This window comes from Ascaphus truei, chromosome 3 (assembly GCF_040206685.1).
Source record: "Ascaphus truei isolate aAscTru1 chromosome 3, aAscTru1.hap1, whole genome shotgun sequence".
NCBI classification, from domain to species: domain Eukaryota; kingdom Metazoa; phylum Chordata; class Amphibia; order Anura; family Ascaphidae; genus Ascaphus; species Ascaphus truei.
This window is the reverse complement of record NC_134485.1, coordinates 411,545,657-411,569,800: the sequence shown is the minus strand read 5'-3', so window position 1 is coordinate 411,569,800 and position 24,144 is coordinate 411,545,657. Positions and strand designations below refer to the sequence as shown.

At 45.7% G+C, this 24,144-nt stretch overlaps 1 protein-coding gene across 2 annotated transcripts in view; it reads right to left on the bottom strand.

Moving 5' to 3' along the window:
* Window positions 1-24,144, bottom strand: part of GAB2 (GRB2 associated binding protein 2) — a 271,494-nt gene that overhangs the window by 32,199 nt on the left and 215,151 nt on the right. For both annotated transcript variants that reach the window (XM_075592614.1, XM_075592613.1), the window contains one exon: window positions 329-572. In XM_075592614.1, coding sequence (XP_075448729.1) covers window positions 329-572 — 244 coding nt within the window. The remainder of the gene's footprint in view (window positions 1-328; window positions 573-24,144) is intronic.

Sequence of the window (24,144 nt, the reverse complement as noted above, 5' to 3'; positions counted from 1 at the left end):
AAAACACACTTTAATGGCCCCTTTGTATGGTAACCCAGATTTTGCTCCTGGGCTAGAGGGTAAAAAGAATTTTACGCTTTGGCGACAATTAGGGTTTAGAAGACCGAAGGACCTCGAGGGTAGAAATACCATCAAATCATTTGACCAATTAAAGTCGGAAACGGACATCCCTAACACAGAATTTATTAGGTACTTCCAGGTCCGGGCATTTTACACTAAATATAGTATTTTGACACACACCTAAAACACTTTTCCTGCAAAGGTCTATTGTACACACTTCCGATGGTAATAATAATATTAGCAGACCCCCAGCTGACCCTCGCCTTACCTCATGTTTTCCGTCTTTCGGCTCATGCACTGGTGCAGGAACAGGTAGTCTTGGGGTGCGCTGGCAGATAAGGTTGTCTGGTGGACGTGGTTGGACGGCGGCTCAAACGTGAACAGCGTGGGCTGGCTGGAGTGAGACGGCGCTGAAGACTTGCGTTCCCGGAGCAGGTGATGAGTGGAGCTGCTGAACTCGGCCGGCGAGGACCGGGAACTGTGATTCACAGACTGGTTATTTCTTAAGGAGTCTGCAAGAGGAGGAGAAAAACACACTTTGTTCAGTTCATGCCGTCTCAGCTAGTGCGTCGTGTGGTTACAACCAATAGCCAATGCCAGGGGTGGCCAACTCCAGCCTTAAAGGGCCACCAACAAGTTAGGCTTGCAGGATATCCCTGCTTCAGCACAGGTGGCTCAATCAGTGGCTCAGTCATTATGATTGCACCTCCTGTGCTGAAGCAGGGATATCCTGTAAAGCTGACTTGTTGGTGGCCCTTGCGGGGCCTGTTGGTGGTCCAATGCAGGTGCAATCACCTAGGTGCAAATGTATTGGTTATTAATAAAGCCCGGTGCCTCCAGGGGTCTCCAATAAGGGGTTTCAGAACTACTGTGACAGAGCTACCACGGGCCACTTGTTTAGCATGACCTTTCATCTCAAGCTGTGACCTTTCCCCAATCTTTAGACCAGTGCCTCATAACACGAGGACATGCATGGGCAAGTCCAATATTTGAAACAGAAAATCACTCTACTCACCACAAAAAAATAAATGCTTTATTTCTTAGAATTCTCATAATGTTTAACCCTGCTCACTTAATGTAACCATGTATTTGTCATCATAACTCTGTGCCCAGGACATACATGAAAACGAAAGGTAACTCTCAATGTATTACTTCCTGGTGAAACATTTTTTTTTTTATAAATAAATCTATAAATAAATACAATTGGAAATTGTGCTGCAGTTTTAACCCTTTCTAAATGCTGTAGTTCAATTCTGGAGATAACCAGTTGCTGAAAATGTGCCTCCCTGGGAGGATAAAATGGCCACCATCACGCTCACTCATTAAAACAACATGGAGACAGCTGATGCCAGTGGAATAATAAGGAAGCAAAAACTAGAGGCATTAATGTAATATTCTGTTTCGTAAACACAAATAAATACTGCAACTTTTCTAAAGTGATCAAAACTATTGAAGGGTGGGCGAATATTTTTTAGGCGATGTTTCTGATGCTCTGTGCAGCATCTTGTTCTGAATCTCAGCGTCCGGGTGTCATTTAGAAATGAAAGAACAATCCTCTCTGCTGCTAAAATGTGACAAAATACACTCATGTACGGTCTGCAGGCCAAAAAAACACGCCTCAAAAGTGGCTGCCCGGTGTGAGGAGAGAACACAGATGCTATGTCTGCTGTGACTCAGGTGTGGAGAGTCTGCGGGAGCCGTCAAGAGAGATTACTTCTGAAAAGCAAATGACACGTAGAACAGGGAGAACACTGTGTGGAGATTTCACATCTATGGTTGATTTAGAAGCCTATTTACTGCTTTATGTTGGCTACGGTATGCATGAAGCAGACCGCATGCACATCATCCAGGCTGTCAGTAATGCACTCTCCTGCCACTGCGTGTTCATGTCACAAACTAAGGAAATGCTCATCAACTGGCAATGGTTTTTTTCTAAGGCACAGGTCAAAAAACGTGTGCACTCTGACGAGGAAAAGCAAGGCAATTGCATACTAAATATTGAAAAATAGAATAAAGGGTGCTAGACTCACCCCTGCTGATCACTGTTCGATACTATCTGCACTAAGTAATACTTATGAAGTGTTGATAAGTAACGGTATATATATTAATAACATTAGTTTATATTTATAAATGGATACTTTTTTTTTTTTTTTTAAACAGGGGAGAATTTGAACTCCTTGTGAACTGGAAGAACTCTGCGTCTTTAGATAAATCTTTAAAATGGGATCCCAAGCTGTAACTATGTTATTTGGGAATAATTAGGCTACATTTCTAAAACTACCAACAACAGAGCTGCAGATAAGAACCAACGCTAATAGCACCCTAGCCCCTGTCACTAGTTTTAAATATTTGTGTATATGGTTTAACTCCCGTTTAACATTTGGGATGCACAATGATACTCTGACATTCAAAACCTATGCCAAACTACTGTAGGTGTACTTTATAGGAACACATCCTCCCTAAGCCCGCTCGTCAGAAGATGCTAATGCCAATTATAGACTACTACAGGGACATAGTACATTGTACAGCACCCCACCTTACATGGTACAGCACCCCAAACTCACCTTAGCTTCCAGAGATACTTACCCCCAAAGGGGGTGCCGGTATCTCACTGGTTTTCAAAGCTCCCATCTCTTTATTAAGTTGCATGTGTCCAACTGAAGAGAACTGCATTGACCAGGCCCGAGTTATAAAGACATTTTGTAGAAGACATCAAAATACACCCATGAGTTTTCTAAATTTGCTACCCCTTGCCCGGTGTCGTTTTGTCACTTTATCCTCCAAAACCTAAACGTGTCTGGTTTGCCACCACTTGCAGGCTCACACTGCAGAATCCGAGACCAGTCTCACAGTCTAGGACAGGGGTGTGCAAAATAGGGGGTTGGGGGGTCGCGGTGGTTACAGAGGGCCCACACTCTTCCCCAAAGCATTTAAATTAAATGCCGTGGAGCGCGCGAGGCCTCTGTAACTTACTTACCTTGGCTTCGGGTGACGCGTCGCCATGGCAACGCGGCGTCAAATAACGCAGCGGGGTCATGTGACATGATGACCCTCGCGGCATCATTTGACGCTGGTTCCTAGGTAAAGGAGGCGCGAGCACAGGTGCTCTGTAGGCAGGGGGGCGCATCACAGAAAGTTTGCGCACCCCTGGTCTAGGAGATCAACACTATAAAAGTCGATAGGAAGCTGAAAGTGATGCGCCAACTGGGTGTTCAACTGCATGTAATTACCCACAATCCTTGTCTGCAGCTTAAACGCTCAGGTACTACAATGGGGTACACTAAGCCGGTTAGGGATCTGTGGCAGACATGCACACACACCTCGGGATTTTATCATTTCTAAAAGTCTACATAGCAAAAGCATCAAATCACACATCAAATGTTTCTAACACCACATGGTCTTTGTCTTTCTGGGTATTGCACCTGTATCATATTCATGTGTTTTAATATGATTACTTAGGATCCTTCAAAGTAAAGGCTTCCGTTTTTTGCAGTGGCTGTTGTTTCACTACCCAAAGTATTTGGAGTCAATCATGATTAAACAGAAGTTAAGACGATGCTAAGCGATCGCATTGTAATGATTATCTTAAAGTTGCTGCAAAGTAAACAGGCAGCTTTCATACATGGAACAATACAGCCACTCAATCTGTTTCCACTCAGAGAAAAACTGACATGATAGATGTGTCCTGCATTATACGCAGAGAAACCCACATTTAACACCGTGCCCATAAATGTTTCCCACATGCAGGAATTTAAACCGGCAGCCACGATTACTAAGGGGTTAAAGCGCGATTCGTTTCTGCTCAGATGTCTCGGTCATTGGAAAGGACATTACAGCCACCGTTATCTAATTACAATAAAAGCATATCGCCTCCCCTGGGAACGCCATCCCACTGACGTCTGCATTGATTTCCATCAGGAGCCCTGCAGTCATCTGGATGCCGAATGCAGTAATGGTGGGAAACCCGGTGAGAGGATTTGCGAGAGACGGGTCACCGTCTGACCCAAGGAAGGTGCCATACTTCAAATGCTGAAAATACATCCACCGCTGAACTCCCGGAACGCTTTTACAAGGCACATGGATGTTTTTAGAGGTGCCTTCCCTTTCACTCGGGGGTTAGTCTCCTGGCTGCAGAACTGATGCAAAAACCATTCCCAGATGTATCAAGGAAAAAGATTCTTACTGAAAGCAGTTGGAATGTGATGAATTAGGAGCAGTTCTTGAGCGCAGTTTCCCCCAGTATTACAGTGACTTACGTAACTAACCCCCAACATTTCATCCAATTTCATAGTAAGCCATTGAAAACCCAGATTTAAAAGGAAACGTCTGAATAACTTGGACTAATACACAGGCCCACCGATAGGGGGGAGAGCAGGGACATCTGTCCCGGGCCCGCCTTGGCACTCTGATAACGGAAGTCAGGCCGGACAGAAGTCAGACCTAACTTCCGGGATCAGCCACGTCGGGTTGGGACCCCTCTGTTGTTCGGATGGAACCTGTCCTCTCGATCCACAGGTAGAGGCCCAGACGGCAGGGGACAGAGGTGAGAGTGAGAGAAAGGAGGAGGTGGGAGACAAAGAGGAGGAGTGGGGGGGAGTGTGAGAGAGGGGGCCTGTAAGAGAGAGGGTGACTGTGAGCATGAGAAGGGGTGGGGGGGAGAAAGTTGGGAAGACAGAAAGGGGGGGGAGGGAGATAGGAAGAGAGAGAAGGGAAGAGTGAGAGAGGGAGAGGGGGGTGAGAAGGAAAGAGGCACTCACAGGTCTGCCGAAAGGGGGAGGGAGGGAGCAGACAACTACCCCCCCACTCAACAACCCGGGGCCCAAGTGGAGACTCTTGCCCTGGGCCCCGGGAAAGTGATCAGCTGTCCTGTTAACAAGCACACTAGCTGCTGTGGACTCAGAACCCTAACAATCCTACAGCAATTACATTCAAACTGTGTGCACCCCTTCCAAAGTTAATAATGTTACCACTAGTCCACCACTGCTCCAGAGATACATACTGTAACACTAGACTGTTAGACCGCTGTAGTTTAAGTGTACTTCTTAAACAGCCACGTATCTGGATGTGGTCAAGTTCTTCTCACTGCTCCTGTGTAAATAATTCCATTTGTTTTCCGTAGACTAATCAGTTAACATCTTCCAAGAAAAACAGGCCATTATCCTCTCAATGTAAACACAATTCCCCAGTCTCCCAGCACAATAAAAGTAGAGAATAAGCTCCTTTTGATACTAAGAAAAGGGCTTTGACGCACGAGACCCTTACCAGGAAAACAATACCCCGGAGGAACATGGGAAAGTGGAGGATCACAGCAGCAGAGAAGGGGGCGTGGATGGAGGATGCAGCAGAAGGGAACGGAGCCAAGTCAGGTCATCCTGACCTCAACGCATTGTGTGTCGCAGTTATTTTAAGAGAAATCAATTCTTTGAAGGGCAGGGAGGGTGTCTGGATGCACATTCATACAGAGAGGTGCTCGGTGTGTGCCAAGGAATTTTGCTTGGATTATTCCCAGGGTTGGCAAGAACTCATCATTCAACAACTTCCGGCCCACAACCCTTCCATCACTGTCCCCGTGCACCCGTTTCACTTACGTGTTGATCCCAAGGGGATGAATTTTTTTCTTCATCACTCCATCACTATCGCACATCTGTCTCTCGCCATCCACGTGCCAATATACCCTTTCCCCTCCTCCATCTCCCTCAATTTATGTTGATGTAACGTATTTCTCCTTGTCACGTCCTTCTCTCCGCATTCTGGAGCAGAGCAGAGAGAGCAGACGCTGACAGGGGACCAGCAGTGGGATAAGATCTTAGGCTAGGTCCCCGGCGCCTGCTGCAGTGCGCGCTATGGCGTGCGCTGCAGGGACAAGAACTGCCCCTCAATGGGGCCGGGCCCGCTACCTGCCTTGACCGCTGCGTTGCACGACTAGATTTTTCTGAAGAACGTAAAAATGCCTTCAGAGATGGCGACGGAGTGTTGGCCACGCCCCTCGGCAGTTTAGCCAATAAGGGCGAACCTGCCTGGTGACATCATGGCTGCGCCCCCAACCACGCCCCCCCCCCCTCGTCTTTCCCCCTGCAGCTCTGCACAGACCGGGGATCACAGCTACACGCGCCGACAGCCGGGCAGGTTTATAAATACCTTGGGGGAAGAGAGCGGGGCCTCTGCAACTGCCGCACCCCTCCCCGAAAAATCTTGCAGCCCTAGTTTGCGCACCCCTGCCTTAAAGCAAAGAAAAACATAAAGAATATGCAAAAAATGAATCGCTATCAGTTCAGACTGCGGCTGTATGTATGTATATATGTATGTATGTATATATATATGTATGTATGTATATGTATGTATGCAGTATGTATATATGTATGTATGTATGTAGTATGTATATATATATGTATGTATGTATATATGTATGTATGTATATATGTATGTATGTATGTAGTATGTATATATATATGTATGTATGTATATATGTATGTATGTATATGTATGTATGCAGTATGTATATATGTATGTATGCAGTATGTATATATGTATGTATGTATGTATGTATATATGTAGTATGTATGTAGTATGTATATATGTATGTATGTATGTATGTATGTATGTATGTAGTATGTATGTATGTATGTATATGTATGTATGTATATGTATGTATGTATGTATGTATGTATGTATGTATGTCTTTATTTATATAGCAGGGAGGAGTGAAGATGGGGCACACGGATTTCCAAAATAAAGACATTTATTTAAAGCACACACAACATTTTTTTGCACTTGACCTTAAGGTCGACACGTTGTGTGTGCTTTAAATAAATGTCTTTATTTTGGAAATCCGTGTGCCCCATCTTCATTCCTTTTTGTACGCCGTGGATCGGATGCAGCCGATCGCACATTGATGGGAGCACCGGTAATTGTATCGCTCTTTATCATATTGTGGGGTGCAGCATTTACTCTTTGTTAGATCACTTTATTTATATAGCGCCATTAATGTACGCAGCGCTGCACAGCAGTAATACACGTGACAATCATATAAATAACAATTAATACAAATAGCACATAACGGAAAGAAGCGCTTCAGACATAAAAGTAACATTTAGGAAAAGGAGTCCCTGCTCCGAAGAGCTTACAATCGAATTAAAAAATGCTGCATGGGGAATGCTTCAGCAACTGGCCGCCTGGTGAAGGGGATCTGTTTATATAGGGGGCTACCTTCCCTTGCCCCATTCAGCAGACCCTGACATATATAGTCCCCTCCCTCCTGCCCTTTGCCAACTTTGATGCGTTTTTGCTGATACGGTAGCTGTCCCGTTGTTACAATCCGAGCAGTTTTCTTTCCCACCTTCAATTGCAAAGCCCAAAACTGCAACCTTAAAATGATTAATTTTGCAAAAATCTGTTTTATTTGATTTGATCTTCCTGATCGCGTTGGGAAATCCCCCCGTTCCCTGGTAGTGATGAAGCATTTTGGCTGGTGGGGTTAGCGCTCCGTTTGCTGCTGTCAGAACTATGCAAAGAAGGGTGGGCAGTGCATTGCTTGGCAGTATGCAGCAGGCCCCTCTGCCAGCGATGGAGTTGATGTAACTGACTTCCTTTCTGACTATCTCAGGGGTGCGCAAACTATTGAAGCTGTGCCTCCCTGCCTGCTCCCTGCACTGCTCACGTCCCTCCCCCCCCCCTTTATCTCTTTGGTCGGCGTCAAATGACGCAGCGGGGTCATGTGACGTCACATCACGTGACCCCGCCCCGTTGCCATGGCGACGGCATGTGACGTCATGACCCCGACGCGTCACACCAGCCATCGGAATCATGGTAAGTAGAGTTGCAGAGGCCTCACGCGATCCCCGGCATTAAGTTTTATTTTGTTTTAATGCTGTGGGGACGGGCGCGGGGCCTCTGCAACCGCCGCGCCCCCTTTGAAAAATCCCGCACCCTACCCCTGCTCTATCTTCTCCTCTGTGCCTATTCAATCCAGAACATCCCTCTAATAAACTGAAAAGGGAAGCTACCCCAAAATTACAGCTATAAGGCACGTCAGAGCAGCTGCAGATGAGATATAGTTACATAGTAACATAGTTACATAGTACATGAGGTTGAAAAAAAGACGTACGTCCATCAAGTTCAACCTATGCTAAATTTAGACAGAAAATCCAAAGATTGCAGCGGAGCACAGCTGAAGAAGGGGACCAGTACCAAAAATATGAGGTTAAAACGGGTGTTTATTAAGACATGGTGTAGGGGGAAAAACAAACACACTCTGACGCGTTTCAGGCTTGAACGCCCTTTATCAAAGAGTACAATCGCGTCTCACACACTCGCAGTTTTAAAGGGGATTCCCCGCCCACAGATCTCGGTGACGCCGCGCGATTTTGGCGCGAAAATCAAGATTCAATTCTATTGGTGAATCCAACTCCCAATCAGAGCTCCAGATTTGGAAGGTGCGTCTAGTACGGGTGAGGGTTCCTGTTTAACTGCGAGAGTGGACAGAAAATGTAAACAAACAGCTGCTATTAAAGCTAAACAAACAGACAGATAACATATATATTTAAATTCGCGATTTGGTTCCTTATATGGATGAAAAACAAAGAGAGAGAATATGGAATAGTATATCTCAATAGTAAAAATACATAATACCACATTGTACCAATACACATAATACACCATTATGTAATACACCAATACACATAATACCAAACCTGCCTATACATGTATCTATCATGCTGAAGCACTGCTTTCTGGATTTTTATCCTGTTTTCTATGCTAAATTTAGACAACAGATACTTTATCCTATATCTATTCTTCCTTATTGATCCAGAGGAAGGCAAACAAAAAACCCAGAGTCATATCATCCAATGATATCTCATAATGGGAAAAATAAATTCCTTCCTGACTCCAAGAATTGTCAATCAGATTATTCCCTGTATCAACATCCTTCTCATGTTTAGTTATTTAGTATATCCCTGTATACTTTCCATTTTTTTTTTAACCTTTTTTTATATCTGTTATATCTGCCATCACATTCTCCATGGGTAAAGAATTCCACATTGTAACTGCTCTTACTGTAAAGAACCCTTTCCTTTGTTGCTGGTGAAATCTCCTTTCCTCCAACCTTAAGGGATGGCTCCGAGTCCTTTGTACTGCCCGTGGGATGAATAGTTCTTTTGAAAGCCCCTTGTATTGTCCCCGAATATATTTGTGAATAATTGTTTCCGATTCACAAGGGCCTATTCTAGTAGCTCCGAAGTTTGTCAATCCGTGTCTAAAGAGGCCTCTCCGACCAGCTTGGCATGCTCTGCTATTCTTTCAGCCGTTCTCGCATCTCGAATCTGTGCGGAAAAGGATTTTTTTTAGAAGCGGGTTTCCTCTGGCTCTGCCAATCCAATCAGTTTGTCCAAAAGCCTCCAACTCACATTTTTTGCCGACAACTGTAATTCTCGTAGCTCTGGTATGCAAACCGCCTGTAAAAACTGGCTTTTTTTTGTTTTCACGCCACCTCGAGGACGATGAGATTGGTATTGCATGTTCCATCCAGAGCCCGAAATATTGGTTTTGCTGAGAGAGCACAACCCATATCTCCGCAAAACCCATACTGTATGTCGGCCTCAGTATGGAGTTAGCAGCACCTCTATTCATTCTGCTTCAAAACCAAGTACAATCTGGGCTTTCATGCGATTTGTCACTTTTTATAGGCGCGGTTTGAACCATCCTATTTGCGAAAGAGAATAGTTTTTTCCCCCTCATATTTTATTCCTCAACTTCCGAACATGCCAAACACTGTGGTTTGACAATACCAAATTCGGAGCTACTAGAACAGACCCCACAGTCTCAATAAATTCGGGACACTTGTCAAGCTGAGCTCAGGCAGTCGTCATGAGCAAAGCCACAAGTGCCACCATATATCTCCGTCCTTTGAAAACTCCTGGTGCTCCATTTAATTCGTACAAATACATATGCGGCTGCTAAACTGGAGCAAAGGAATTGCACCATATTACAGGAAAGATGTCAATTGTTTTCAACTGGGATTTATTTTCTTTGATAAATACAGCGCAGTTTTGCACCAGTTCCTTCCCACTTTCGCATTATGATCTTATAGTTCTTACAAACCGGCACCGTGTTAGTGCCGCCTCGTGTGTGGTATGAGAGTGCGGCACCTTGTACGATCCTTGGGAGGCGCCCACTTCACATACAAAGTACCAGCAAACTGTAAGCCAATTTACATATGCAACTCGCAATGTTCAAGTGTGCAATGTGCAGATCAAGTACAATAGCAATGGTAATAAAGAGAAAAAAAAAAACTAAACTCAGAGGAGTGCAGTCACATTTCCCACACGCGGACTCTCGGTCAGTCCCAGAGTCTTGAAATTCACTCCGCGTTCATACAGAGCGGATACCCAGGCGTTTGAAGTCTGCTTCGAGTATCAGAATGCAGAGCATGCAGCCTACGGTGGCTATGCATGTGGCTATGCATGTATGCATGTGGCTATGCACCCTACTAAGCCTTTCCTCTCTTCTTCCCCCCATCCCGTGTGTGTGTGTGCACATGGGAGAATGTGTGTGTGTGTGCTTGGGAGAGTGTGTGCATGGGAGAATGTGTGTGTGTGTGTGTGTGGGAGAATGTGTGTGTGTGTGTGTGTATGGGAGAATGTGTGTGTGTGCATGGGAGAGTGTGTGTGTGTGCACATGGGAGAATGTGTGTGTGTGTGCATGGGAGAGTGTGTGCATGGGAGAATGTGGGTGGGTGAGTGTGTGTGTGCATGGGAGAGTGTGTGTGCATGGGAGAGTGTGTGTGTGAGTGTGCGCGCATGGGAGTGTGTGCATGGGAGAGTGTGTGTGTGTGTGTGTGTGTGTGTGTAGGATACCAGAAGTGTCACCCCCCCACCCCATCACCCCCCCACCCAATCACTCAATCACCCCCCCACCCAATCACTCAATCACCCCCCCACCCAATCACCCCCCTGTCTCTCGCCCTCTGTCTCCCTCTCTCTCGCCCTCGCTCTTGCCCTCTCGCTCTCGCCCTCTCTCTCTCGCCCTCTCTTTCTGCCCCTCGCCCTCTCTTTCTGCCTCGCCCTCTCTTTCTGCCTCTCGCAGGGTGGGGGGGCTCAAGGTTGCATGGTACAGATCTGTTATGGGGGTGAGTGGCAGGGGGGGGACCCGCGAGGGAGGGGGGCCCGCCGGGCGGGAGGTGCTAGCAGGGGTGCTCCCGGCCGGATAATCTGTTAAATAAAACATTATTTGGTTGATTGTAACAAGTCTTTTATGCTGTCTACAATTATTCCTAATGTATTTGTCCCATTCTACACCCAGTCAGTTAGTCAGTCACCCAGTCAGTCAGTCACCCACCCAGTCACTAACTCACCCACCCAGTCAGTCACCCACCCAGTCAGTCAGTCACCCACCCAGTCAGTCAGTCACCCACCCAGTCAAGTCACCCACCCAGTCAGTCACCCACACAGTCAGTCACCCACCCACCCAGTCAAGTCACCCACCCACCTAGTCAGTCAGTCAGTCACCCACCCAGTCAGTCACCCAGTCAGTCAGTCAGTCACCCACCCACCCAGTCAGTCACCCACCCAGTCAGTCACCCACCCACCCAGTCAGTCAGTCACCCAGTCAGTCAGTCACCCAGTCAGTCAGTCAAGTCACCCAGTCAAGTCAGTCTGTCAGTCACTCACCCAGTCAGTCAGTCACCCACTCACCCACCCAGTCAGTCAGTCACCCAGTCAGTCAGTCAAGTCACCCAGTCAGTCTGTCAGTCACTCACCCAGTCAGTCAGTCACCCACTCACCCACCCACTCATCCAGTCACTCACCCAGTCAGTCAGTTACCCACTCAGTCAGTCACCCACTCATCCAGTCAGTCACCCAGTCAAACAAGTAGTCAGCGGTCTACACATAATAATGTATTGAGGTTTTGAAATAATTTCTAACTTGCTTTGTTCCAGATCTGACTAGAAAGCTTCTAACAGGAGACCTCGGAATCCCCCTAACTCAGGAGACAGGTAGGGAACGTCTGCACTCGTGTGTATTTGCTGACAGTTATGCTTTCATTTTGTCTTGGGATTGTTAACAATCACTTATATGTAATTTTCTAATCTCGTGTACTATGTTACTATGTAACAAGGAGTAATTGTAGTAAAGTAAAAATGTTATACAAAAAATAAACTTATGTCAAAAACTAATCTTATTAGTTCTTACTAAGAATTGATTAAATTTGCAATGGGACGGGGCTAGGGGACGAGTACATTTTTTGGGTCGGCGAGTAGATTTTTGGGTGATTTGTCGAACACTGCATATATATATATATAAGAAAAAAAGAGGAGAGAGCGCACGCCCCATAGCGTAAAATTGTACATTTAATAATAAAAAGGAGGGGAGGGGGGGGGGAAGAAATACACTCACAAGAGTAAAAACAAATCAGGCAATTTGTGAATAATTCACCACCATCCGGTTTTTCTGCCACAGGAGTCCACAGGTCGAAGCTCCCTCAGGGCTGTAGGGCGGCTACCAGGAAACCGGAAATGTCATCACAGGAAAAATTCATCTGTATAAGTCCCAGAGATTGCCTCCAACACTTCAATGGCCGCAATATTTACTCGCGCTCAAAGCGGCCTCCTCGTGCGCATGCGTGAAGTGTAGTGATGCAATGACGCGATGACGTTCCCTGGCGCGTTTCGGCACCAGACGGCGACTTTCTCAAAGGGCTAGTAATGGATGCTGAACAGTCTGAGTATTTATAGCCAGCGGGTTGCCCAGCAACCCGTATCTTGTATGGGACAAGCTAAACCACATAATTGTTCGTTCAATCGAGGTTGAAGTGACTCCCAAAAGAGATAATTAGTAATAACTGGCACAAATATACAGAATATAAATGGCGAGACATGAGACACATAAATTGTTGATAGAATGGATATAACTATTGTGATAAGATCATATAAAATAAAAACAAACGTTTATGCAACCTAAATATTACAAATTAAAAATATATGAGTGATTAACCTACAAATGACAATTAAGTAAACTAAATACAATTAAGAGGATATATATAAAAATAGACCTCAAATAAAATAGCAATAGAAACATATACAGTAGCGACATACTTTATCGCACTAAATGCCGGCGGCATGCCGGGATCTACCCCAGCTGCCGCCAGTAATAACCGCGCGCCGCCGCGTTTCCCACATGCACACCCCCTCCACCTCGCGCGCAATTTACTCTCCTTCCGGACCCCGAGCCCGGCTTCTGCTCTGCCCCTCTGCTTCCCCGCAACCCCGCTTACCTTAATTTCATCTCCAGGGGTGTCGGGGAAGCCTGCGGAAGCCGGGGAAGACGGGGAAGCCGGGCGCGCGTGTGACTGTGACGTCACAGTGCGCCGCCACGCGCCGCGGCTACCCGCTTCCCAGCCGCATACAGCCAGCGGCTTTTGCTCGAATAAGAGCTGCCGCTGCTGTACAATAATATACTTAATATGAAAAAATATATAATACAATTCTTAAAAAACATATAGAAAATATAAATAAAAACATTATGAATATTGCTGATATACATGGAAGTCAATGTAATAAACAAATAATGTACCAGAAAAAATGATTTTAAGAATAAAAATAAATAAAACATATTGAATAGAATAAAAATTAAATAAATTAAAATAACCACCTACTGGAGATGATATTGGATATAATATATATACGTATCTATTGAAAAGGTATAGGTGCACTCACTAGACTGAATTCAGCGGCCACGAGTGCACGAAAATCAGCCCATTGGGCGGAGATGTATATAGCTTAGACGTTCTCCAAGGAATCAGCACTCCAGGCATCTTGGTACAGAATGAATTTATTCCACAGAGATCTACGTTTCAGTTAACAACATTGACCGTTGTCAAGATGTACAGTGTCGTTGACCGAAACGTCTGGCTCTGTGGAATAAAAGTCATTTTGTACCAGGAACCCTGGAATGCCGCTTCCTTCCCCCGCTTTGGAGGACGTATACTGTAAGTTATATATGTATCAATACATTAGAGGGTAAGATCTTTTTCGGTCACTGTCTTACTGTCAGCGTGATGGAGGAGTCCTAATGGCTCTGGGAGAGGTTTGGGAGCACTGCTGAATGTTTGCTGTGGTGCGCTGTGCTTTGTGTAGTTCTAACTTGGCTTTACCGTCAGCGTTAATTGGTCCTTCCAGGTTGACACCTCTCGGGTTATTCAGTTGCATGTCACTGTCCAGAGTCTGCAGAATACTACATGCTGTTTCACAGCCTAGAACAGCAATAATCAACAAGGGTGCCCTGCCCAGAGCTCTGGGTCTTAATCAATTAGGTAGTTTGCCTACACCCTAATCCCGGTTTTAAGGCTGCAAATGATTTTGAATATTTAAAGAATACTTTAATTTACTGTGACCATATAAAACAATTTAGAAGGGAGGGTGTTTTTATATTTCTTCCCCCCCTCCCCTCTTTCTTGCTAGCGAAGTCTGTAACACATGGATCTGAATTTCCAAATGCACTTTAGTAAGCAAAACGCTGTAAGTTAAAACAGATGTTAGTCACCCACATTTCACATTTTTGTTCCTCTTATATAAAACAATGTAAACTAATATTAAGCACAGCGTGATTTTTTTTTATTAGTAAAATAATGTCCGGATGGTACTTATTAAAAATGACGCACGAAACATAATCATTGTCAAAGTTTCTTTGTTATCCAGCATGATTTTACTTCCCAAGATTTCTTATCTACACAGAAACATAGGTAAATATTGGTAAGGGTTAAGGCCTGTGCAAGTTATCCTTATAATAATAATAATAGCTTGTTCTTGTATAGCGCTGCTAGTTTAACGTAGCGCTTTACAGAGAAATTTCGCAGGCACAGGTCCTTCCCCGTGGAGCTTACAATCTATGTTTTTGGTGCCTGAGGCACAGGGAGATAAAGTGACTTGCCCAAGGTCACAAGGAGCCGACACCGGGAATTGAACCAGGCTCCTCTGCTTCAAACTCTCTGTGCCAGTCTTTACTTTACCGTAAAAGCTGGCATCCAGGCAGAAGTCTCATGGTGGGAGGGAGACTCCCCCAGTCCTCTGGTTCTGCCCCCTCCCTCCGCTCCTCCCTGGCGGGGCGTCAATGTGGCGGGATCCCCCAGTGTGTCATTGCGGCCTGATCTGGCGGACATTGCAATCATCCCATTGCAGGCCGGGGAAGGAGGAACCAACTGGCTGTAGGCGGCATTCTACGGAGCTTCAGCACGCCAAGATGAGTCTCCGGTGGTGCCGGCGAGCAGGCAGCTGCTCCTAGGCGTAGTAATAGGACAGATTTAAGGTGAGCTTGGGGAGGGGGATCCCTTAGTACTGGGGAGTGGGGTCCCTTAGTACAGAGGTGGGTGCTTCCATGAGACCTGCAGGGCAGAAATGTCACTACAGATCTGCTGGAGCCAGCAGGGGTTCCGCATGAACGCTGCTCAACTGGGGGGTCCCCTATACATCCAGACGGGTAGCAATAATGCAGCACAGGTAGAGGTTGGCTCAGTCAGGCCTGTAGCACACCAGTGCAGTGAACCCCTGTATAGGGAGGAAGAAAGCAGGCCTGGCCAGGTGTTAGATTTTAATGTTGAGCTAGATGAATTCATGGCACCTATTTCTCCAGTAGGTTCTGACTCCTCGCTTGATGGACCAGCAGCTAAATACAGGAAACTGCCCGTGCAATAACAGAACAGGGCGCAAGGAACTTTTATTTAACTTTATTGTACAGGGCAAAGCAATCACTAGTTAGCAACTGGACTAATTTTCAGTTACAGGGTAGCTTCTCGTCAAGGCTCAGACACCTGAATCAGGGTTTCCTCAACCATGAGACTTGTAGGCAGGGTAACTCTTTATCAAGTCTTCCCCCTGTTGCTGGAAACAGAACCAGGCACTTCCTAATAATTCCAGAGGTGGGTGCCATGTTGTGTGTGTTTGTGTGTGTGTATTGCAGGGGGAAGTATGTGTGTGTTGCGGGGGAGGGGGGTGCCATGTTGTGTGTGTTGCAGGAATGGGGGTGCCATGTGTGTGTGTTGCAGGGTGGTTCCATGTTGTGTGTGGGTTCAGGGGGGGTGCCATGTTGTGTGTGTGGGTTGCAGGGGGGTGCCATGTTTGTGTGTGTGCTGCGGGGGGAATTAAATTTTGTGTTTGCTGGAGGGGGGGTGTGTTTTGTGTTGAAGAGGTATTTTGTGTGTTGGGAGAGGGGGTATTATGTGTATTGAGGAGAGGGCGGTATTATGTGTATTGAGGACAGGGGGTTATTATGTGTATTGTGGAGAGGGCGGTATTATGTGTATTGAGGAGAGGGAGTGACGCAAAATTTAGGGGTGGCAAATAGGTATATGACTAAAAGTGGCAAAATTGAAAATCCGCCACTGACAGCTTACGAGTTAATGTTTGTTTTAGGGAGGTGCATATTCAGGGGTACAAAAATCCGATTCTTTGTCTCGATTCAAGTTTCGCACTTTCAGGTGGTTGGCAACAAAGGCAGCGGAGGCCAAAACCTGGTGTTCGCCAGGCATGTGAACCATATTGATGTCACTGTCAGGGACTTAGTGGCAGGATGAGCTGCCCCTGGTACATGAGCTAGTTATTGCAGAGCCTGGAGAGAGTGGCAGGCTTGGGTTACGGGATTTGGGCCATCGGAATCCTCTTCAGAGGTGCGCATGCTTGCAGCATTGATGCTAACAACAAAATATAAGCAGCGGCCAGTTTAGCCCTTTCCTTTCTGTCTGGCGTGTCACAAATCCCGAACAGTGTTGACTTTACAAAGGATTCTGTAGTATAGAGAATGGTCCGCAGGTGGAGACGTCTCCGTATGGCTAAAGACCAACGTACAGTAGGCCGATTACGGTTAGTCTGTTGTGAAAACTGCTGGAAGCCACGAATATGGTTTACAACGAAGATTTAGAAGATACCCACTTTCACACTGCTTTTTCACTGTCTTTTGCTTTTAGGGTTGGGTAACGAGTCTCCCCTGCAAAATCTCACCCTGGGGGTTTGGCGGTGGGTGACCCAGTAGAATGTTGCAGCAACTATGTTAAACTCAAGCTGCGACATTCCAACACTGATCAGTTAGGGAAAGGCCAGGTTATCATCCTGGGACCCGTACCCCAGAGAGATATCTGTCCAGTGAGACTTGTTTCTGCGTGCTAGACGATAAGGCCGGTGTCAGAGGGTTCTTATTTAATCCATCAGACAGGTCTGCTGTTGTCCCATTTCCAATTTGCAGGTGTCCTCAGAAGATGCTTGGAGAGGGCAGGTGTGGATTCAAAATGTTTTGGTACGCATTAATTTTGCACCGGGACAGTGACCAATGCAGTACGAATGGGTATGAATAGCGACACGGTAAAATATATAGGTCGCTGGTGTACTGATAGATATACTTTGTACGTTTGCCCTGTGTAAGGGGGCGGCATGTGCAGAAGTAATAAAAAATTAAACGGTGGCCATGTTTATCCTCACATAGTGTGTTTGTCTTTATTGGGTTATGGTATAGTGGGTTCTTAGCTTGCCATGTCTAATTATTGAGGGAATGTGGCATGCAGTAAGCCAGGGGTTTGAATACAGGCATACCCCGGTTTAAGGACACTCACTTTAAGTACACTCGCGAGTAAGGACATATCGCCCAATAGGCAAACGGCAGCTCACGCATGCGCCCGTCAGCACGTCCTGAACAGCAATACCGGCTCCCTTCCTGTACGAAGCTGTGCGCAAGTGTGGAGACTATAGAGAAATGACACAAAAAAATCACACAACGCTCATAGTGCATTAAATAAAATATTAATACATCAACACAATACACGTTAAGTAATCTGCGTACATCAGAAAGGAATTAAAACAGCATTTCAAGGGATATCGTTACCCAAGCACCAGGCAGCAGGAACCAGGTCTCTCCAGCTGGATGTCATCTGGTGATCCCACAGGTGGAGTGGGTCAGTGGTTGTCACGATAAAACCCAAGGTAAGTGTCCAAGAATATCACAATGGACTGACTGCTAATAGAAAAGTCCCAAGGAATGCAGATGTACTGCTGTTGAATCGCAAGAGAGTCCTTCCGTGAGTTGGTACGAAAAATCGGGAACTCTGCGGGTTAATCTCCCGTTGTCACACACTCCGGCCGTCAGTGACGTCACCACGCCGCGACTCAGGAAGTCGTGAGCCGTGCGTCTTAGTTCCACCCGATCTCAGGTCCCGGTAGTGGCAAGCGGAGCAGGATGCCCTTAGATCACAAGGATCTTCTAATAGTGGTATCTTATTCCAACGCATTTCGAAACCAAGAGTGGTTTCTTCATCAGGGAATATTTGGCCAACTAAATTAGTGGCATTGAAATACCCCCCGCTACTTCCTGATTGGACCGTGACTCGGGTCCTCCGGCCAATCATAGGAGGAGCGGGGAGGAGTCAGCACCACTATCAACAATACAAACGACATATAAGCTTTAATACAATATGATAAAAATAATTGACGCATAACTTTTAAAAAACAAAAGCTAAAAGCACATAAATTGTGAAATGCGCTAGAATGGAAAAGAGAATAAAAGTTAAAACCATGAGCATACAAGAAAATGGTTATATAGATACAAGAACAATGTCACAAACTTATGGATAATGAAGAAAAATATATAATGATAATAAAAACAAAGCACAAGAAAGATGGGGATTAAGCATGTGGAGGAAAATATATACATATACCTCCCCTTGAACATAGTGATTTTGAGGGGAATTCACGACAGTAGGGCTCACAACCATTAAGGAGAAAGATATTGAAGTTATTAAAGGGACACAAGTTTTAGTAGAGGGACCAAATGTCAATGTCCTCATTGAGACCTCCTGGATGCAAAGTATTAAGTTTATGTATCCAGAAGGTCTCTTGCATTGAAAGTTCTTTTATTCTGTCACCCCCCGTCCCCCCTTCTATTCCTCGGGACATATTTAATAGTGGAGACTATAGAGCCTGTTACAAATGCGTTATTTGCATCAGTTATGCACGTATATGACGATTGCCGTACAGTACATGCATCGATAAGTGGGAAAAAGGTAGTGCTTCACTTTAAGTACATTTTCGCTTTACATACATGCTCCGGTCCCATTACGTACGTTAATGCGGGGTATGCCTGTAAAGCATTCGCTTTCTACAAGAAAAAAGATTGATGTCCATACGTACAAGAAAATGGGCCATGATGTGTCTTCTGGCATCGTATGGTGTTTTTGGAAAAACAGAAGTAAAATTGGGCCATAGTATGCCTGTTTTCAAGTAAGAATTCAAAGATGAAGTATCAGCCATTACTTTCTTCATTTGTGTGCAGCATATACCCTTGCTATTCAGGTAAGAATAACACATTGTTAATAGCAATATAATCTAGTACTACAACGCTAAAGTACCTAATAAGTGCACTAGCATGTTTTCCACAGGTCCCTCAAACCTGCTTAATTTATCCCTCTGTCACTTCATCCAGTGATTCAACAGCAAACAAGGATTCTGGGTAGTGTCATGCAAATGAGCAGATGGAGTAGTGACATGCAAATCAGTGCATCACTATTCAGGTCCTAGCCTGTGGATTGCTGCCAAGTCTTTATGGCTACCCATTCCGGATATAAATAAATTCTGCTATTAAAGCAACAGTTCAAGCAATATCCTATTTTTTTTAAATAAATCAGTTCTGTACTATTGCTTGTAGCATTTAAAAAAAAATGTTTTAAAGACATTTTTAATGTTTCTGATGTATGAAGCATTTCCAAAGTGACAGCCCCTTCCCCTTCTGATCGGCTCTGGCTTTTGAGCCCCGCCCTCTCTCTAGCAGTGCACCAATTGTATCTAGTAACTGCCCAGTCACTCATATTCCAGGAACTACATTGCCAAAATGCTGTGCAAGAACTGAAATAAATAACCCTGAGCAAGCGATTGATTACAGGAGAACGGATCGATCTGCAGCTTAGCTAATCACTTGTCAGTGTGCAGATTGTATTGATGCACATATTGAATGGGGAAAAAATATATATATATATATATTTTTTTTAAATGTGTAGCCCTCTTTCCTGCTGCTCTAGAGCGACTACTTATCAGTGTGGTGCTGTACCTGTTTGGCAACCAGGAGGGCTGAGCTTCCGCCACGGGGAACCTGGGGTATGTACCTACACTCGGTGCAGCGCCTCCACTGACGAGGGATCCCAATGTGGTGGGAGTGTGCCCTCACCAGAACAACCCTACAGTTAATACACACAATGTGAATAAACAGTATTTACTGAGCATGAACTATAACTTCAATGAAACTCTCTTTGCATAACATCAATACATCATATGAATAACATTGCATCACCCTGAATGCATATCATCCCCTCACCCACATGTCCATCATCACATCACCCTCAGTCCCTTGGCTAATGATGTGCTTGGGCACTGTATCCCTTGAGTGTCCACAACAATAAAGAGAGTGTGAGTGTGAGGGATAGCGCTTCCCTGTGTTGGGGCCCGGTGGTGCACTTATTATACTACCTCCCTGACCACTGCTCCGGATCAGGATAATCCTTGGAATTCAGCAACACCGCACAGTGATCCCACGTCGCACTGCGCTGCTCTCTGCAGGAATGGATACACACGCTGACTCCACAGGGGAGGGATCCCCAGCCGGAATGATCCTTTACCACAGTCTCTGCTATGGAGTCAGATACTCTTCCTGCTACACGCTGTACTGACAGTCAGGCACTGTCATGCAGCATTCCTCTTTCTCTCTGAGTATGGTGAAGGAGTCCCTGTCTTAAGGCAGACCCTATAACATACAGTTATTCCTCTACAGTGTCTCAGGGGACTAACTGGGCCCTGGGGATATACCTCTACCCTAGTCCCTGCATGCAGAAGATCTCTTACTGTAGATTGTGTCTGATCCCAGACTCTGGCAGCTCACCACGTGCAACTGGCACTGGTGATATTACACACACTGTATAACTTAGAAAGCAACCCCCCTTCTTCCTATGAGGGGCCTTTCACTTACATAGTCAAACTAACTGCTGTGGCTGCACTCAAAGCCACACTTTCTCTTTTTGTCAGAGCACACAGCACTGTAGCTGTGTCACTGACTAGACTTTGGCTGCGTCCATGTTACTTGCTTGCTGGCGGAGGCGCGCTGAGGCGCGCTCCCGCTCAGCATTGAGCCCCTACAGCCGCAATTAGAGCGGCTTTAGTAGGGGCTCATCTATGCTTCTGCAAGTGCGCGGAAGCGTAGGTCTTTGGGAAATTTAAAATTTCCCCACTTGCAGGCGCGCAGGGCCGGTCACGTGAGCGGTTCGCCCAATGAGGTTGAACCAGCTCCGTGACGTCACTGGCCCGCCCCCGGCCCGCCCCCTGGCGGCGCGCAGGGCAAGGAACTGTAAGACCAGGGAAAGCACCCGCTGTCCCTGAGCCTCAGCGCGCCTCAGCGCGCCTCAGCACGCCAGCGGGGAGCCTGGCCGAGGCCTTACACTCACCTAAGGGCAGGGTCCCTACCTAAGGGGCCTTCCCTATGAACTTACCCACTAATCTAGTGGGGAGTGGGGCCTACCTGGTGCCTGGGGGTAACCTGGCCTAGTGTAAGAAGCCACTTTCTCCTTACACACTTCCTCCCCCTTCCTTCTCCCAGCTCCAACTGACTAGCGTGGTCCCTGCAACATTGTATCCTTCTCCAACAGGAGAAGCTGCAAACTCTATTTGCTGGCTGGCTGCACGTGATGTGGGTGAAAGGGCAGTCCCCAGAGGCTGCTGGGAATTGTAGTCCACTCAGGACCTCTTTAGCATTGGGACCGCGTGCGCTATCTTTACTGAGCCTGTACGAAGCTGTAATGGCCGCCGCCATGCTTAACTGCACCTGCGCAACCTTGGGGACTCCCTGCACTACGGAGCGCCATCTCTACCCCTTCACACTCACTATATTGGCCGCTGCGTTGCTTCTGCTCATGCGCGAGCCTCCGCGCCCGCTGGGACATAACAAAGATGGCGGCATTGTGCCTCTGATGCCACCGAGAGACGCGCTCGCCCCCGCAACTGCCTTCTCACTGGTGAAGGTAAGGGGAAGAGGAACGGGGAACCGGGGAGCCAAAGGGGACCTGGCTACAAATGTTAACTTGAACTGCAGCTTTAAAAGGAGTAAGACATACACGATATCAATGGACTATGATACACTTGCAGAAATGGAAGGTGTGCCAATTGCTTGCTTCAAGAGCGTGACTGGAAACGTAGTTTAGGAATGTTACCAGAAACAGAGGCATGCGTGAAGACACCACTGCGGTTATAATTAGCGTGGCTCGGAGCTAAAACATCTGCAATGGTTTCATTGACTTGTACAGGAGGTAATCTTCAGACACTACGCTGGCCAAGCTTGAAAGCGAAGTAATCAGACATTGTCTTGGTACGCGAGACCTGGAACTGCGAGGAGGCTTCAAACAAAATGAGTATAAAATACAACGGATCAGAGACAGCAAGCCCCAAGGACCAAAATCCATGAGATTTAGAGATTCTTGGCCAAAAAGGCAGCATTGTAGTGGAGGAGTGCCAATTTTTATCAGGGAGACCCCATTGAGGTCAATAAGACAAGGATGCTAAAAATCAGTGGGATTAAACATAAATCCGTAATTGCTGACAAGTCTAGAGGCTACAATCCCAGACTCTGCAACATGTGGGACATGAAAAGGACTACAGGTACACTTCAGTGTCTCCATAACGGATGGAGGAGCTTCCAAGAAGGAGGCTGTGTGGAGGTTCCATAATATACGTAGTGACCTAAATGCAAACATAATTTTACCACAAAAACCTATTTGTACTTAAATGTACATACAGTACTGTAACTATGTACACACATTGCATAGTGGGAAAATGCAACTCTAACAAATATGGTTCATAGAAAGGACAAGTGTATTTGTTGACCATTACTCTGCAAAGGGTCAAGTCTCTCGTGTATTCAGTGGTAAAAGTGATGGTCTCCACTTTCTACTAAACCCGGTTAGTCCCCTCTTGACGTACGTTGTATGTCCAGAAGGCGAGAATCTGGAGGCCCTTACGTACATGGTACCTCAAGGCATTTTTCATTGTCCTGTGGAGGTTGTGATCTAAACGTTAGCTGAACATAAGAGGAGGAGTGTCACAAACGGCACACCTATCTAGCTGACCCACTTTTCTCCCCTGCAAGGTCCCTCAAATGAATAATATCTCCACTCAATCCACCACATTATTGCCTTAAAACACTGCCACCACCACCAAGGGTAAAGAAAAGTATTATTGCAAAATGTTTCCGAAAGTGTAATCACTCTCTTCAAAACGTGAAAAGTTGAATTACAGCCCAAGGTCAATTCAAAATACAAAAATAGTACAGTGCTTAGATACATAAAATAAGGTTGCAAGAAATACAGGGCATAATATATGCAGCGCATTTCATAAAATAACAGGAGAAAAATAGCAAACCTAATTGTGTTACTGCATAACACCATCAGATTCCTTCAAAGAGGCTTGAAGTTGGAAATATGGAAATGCACGTGTGTAATTGACATACAGTAGCACACCCTCTATGTTGAATTTCAAATTCATAGTCCAAAATGCATGTTTATTATCCTAAAAACCCAACTGCCTTGAGAACAGAATAGGTCCACCTTCTGGGTGTGTCCTTAACCCCCCTCCTCATCAATTTCCAGTGACACCTTTATTGCTCGGGGAGAAAAAATAGCCTTCCAATTGAATCAATATGTGCCGGAATATAGAAAATACCCCACAACTTACTTTCTACCATATCTGGACGGATGCCACTAACTGTTGCATTAGTATTATTACAATACACGTGTAGACAACACTTTTGCCAACGCAACTTCTACTTCTGCATGAGAAAACAGATGGAGATACAACAGACCAACCTGTCGTTTTTGGTCTTAACTTAAACAGTGGAACCCACCAGTTAAAATTGTATACTTCACCTTCTCGTGAACTGGATTGTATGCCCCATATCTCATATTTAGTCAATTTATAAGGAAACTGCAAGATTTACTTCATGTCACCTTTCTTTGCTACTCACAGGGGCAAATTCAAGAATGTGAGATCCCCTTTGAGGCTGACACCCAGGGCCTCTGCTA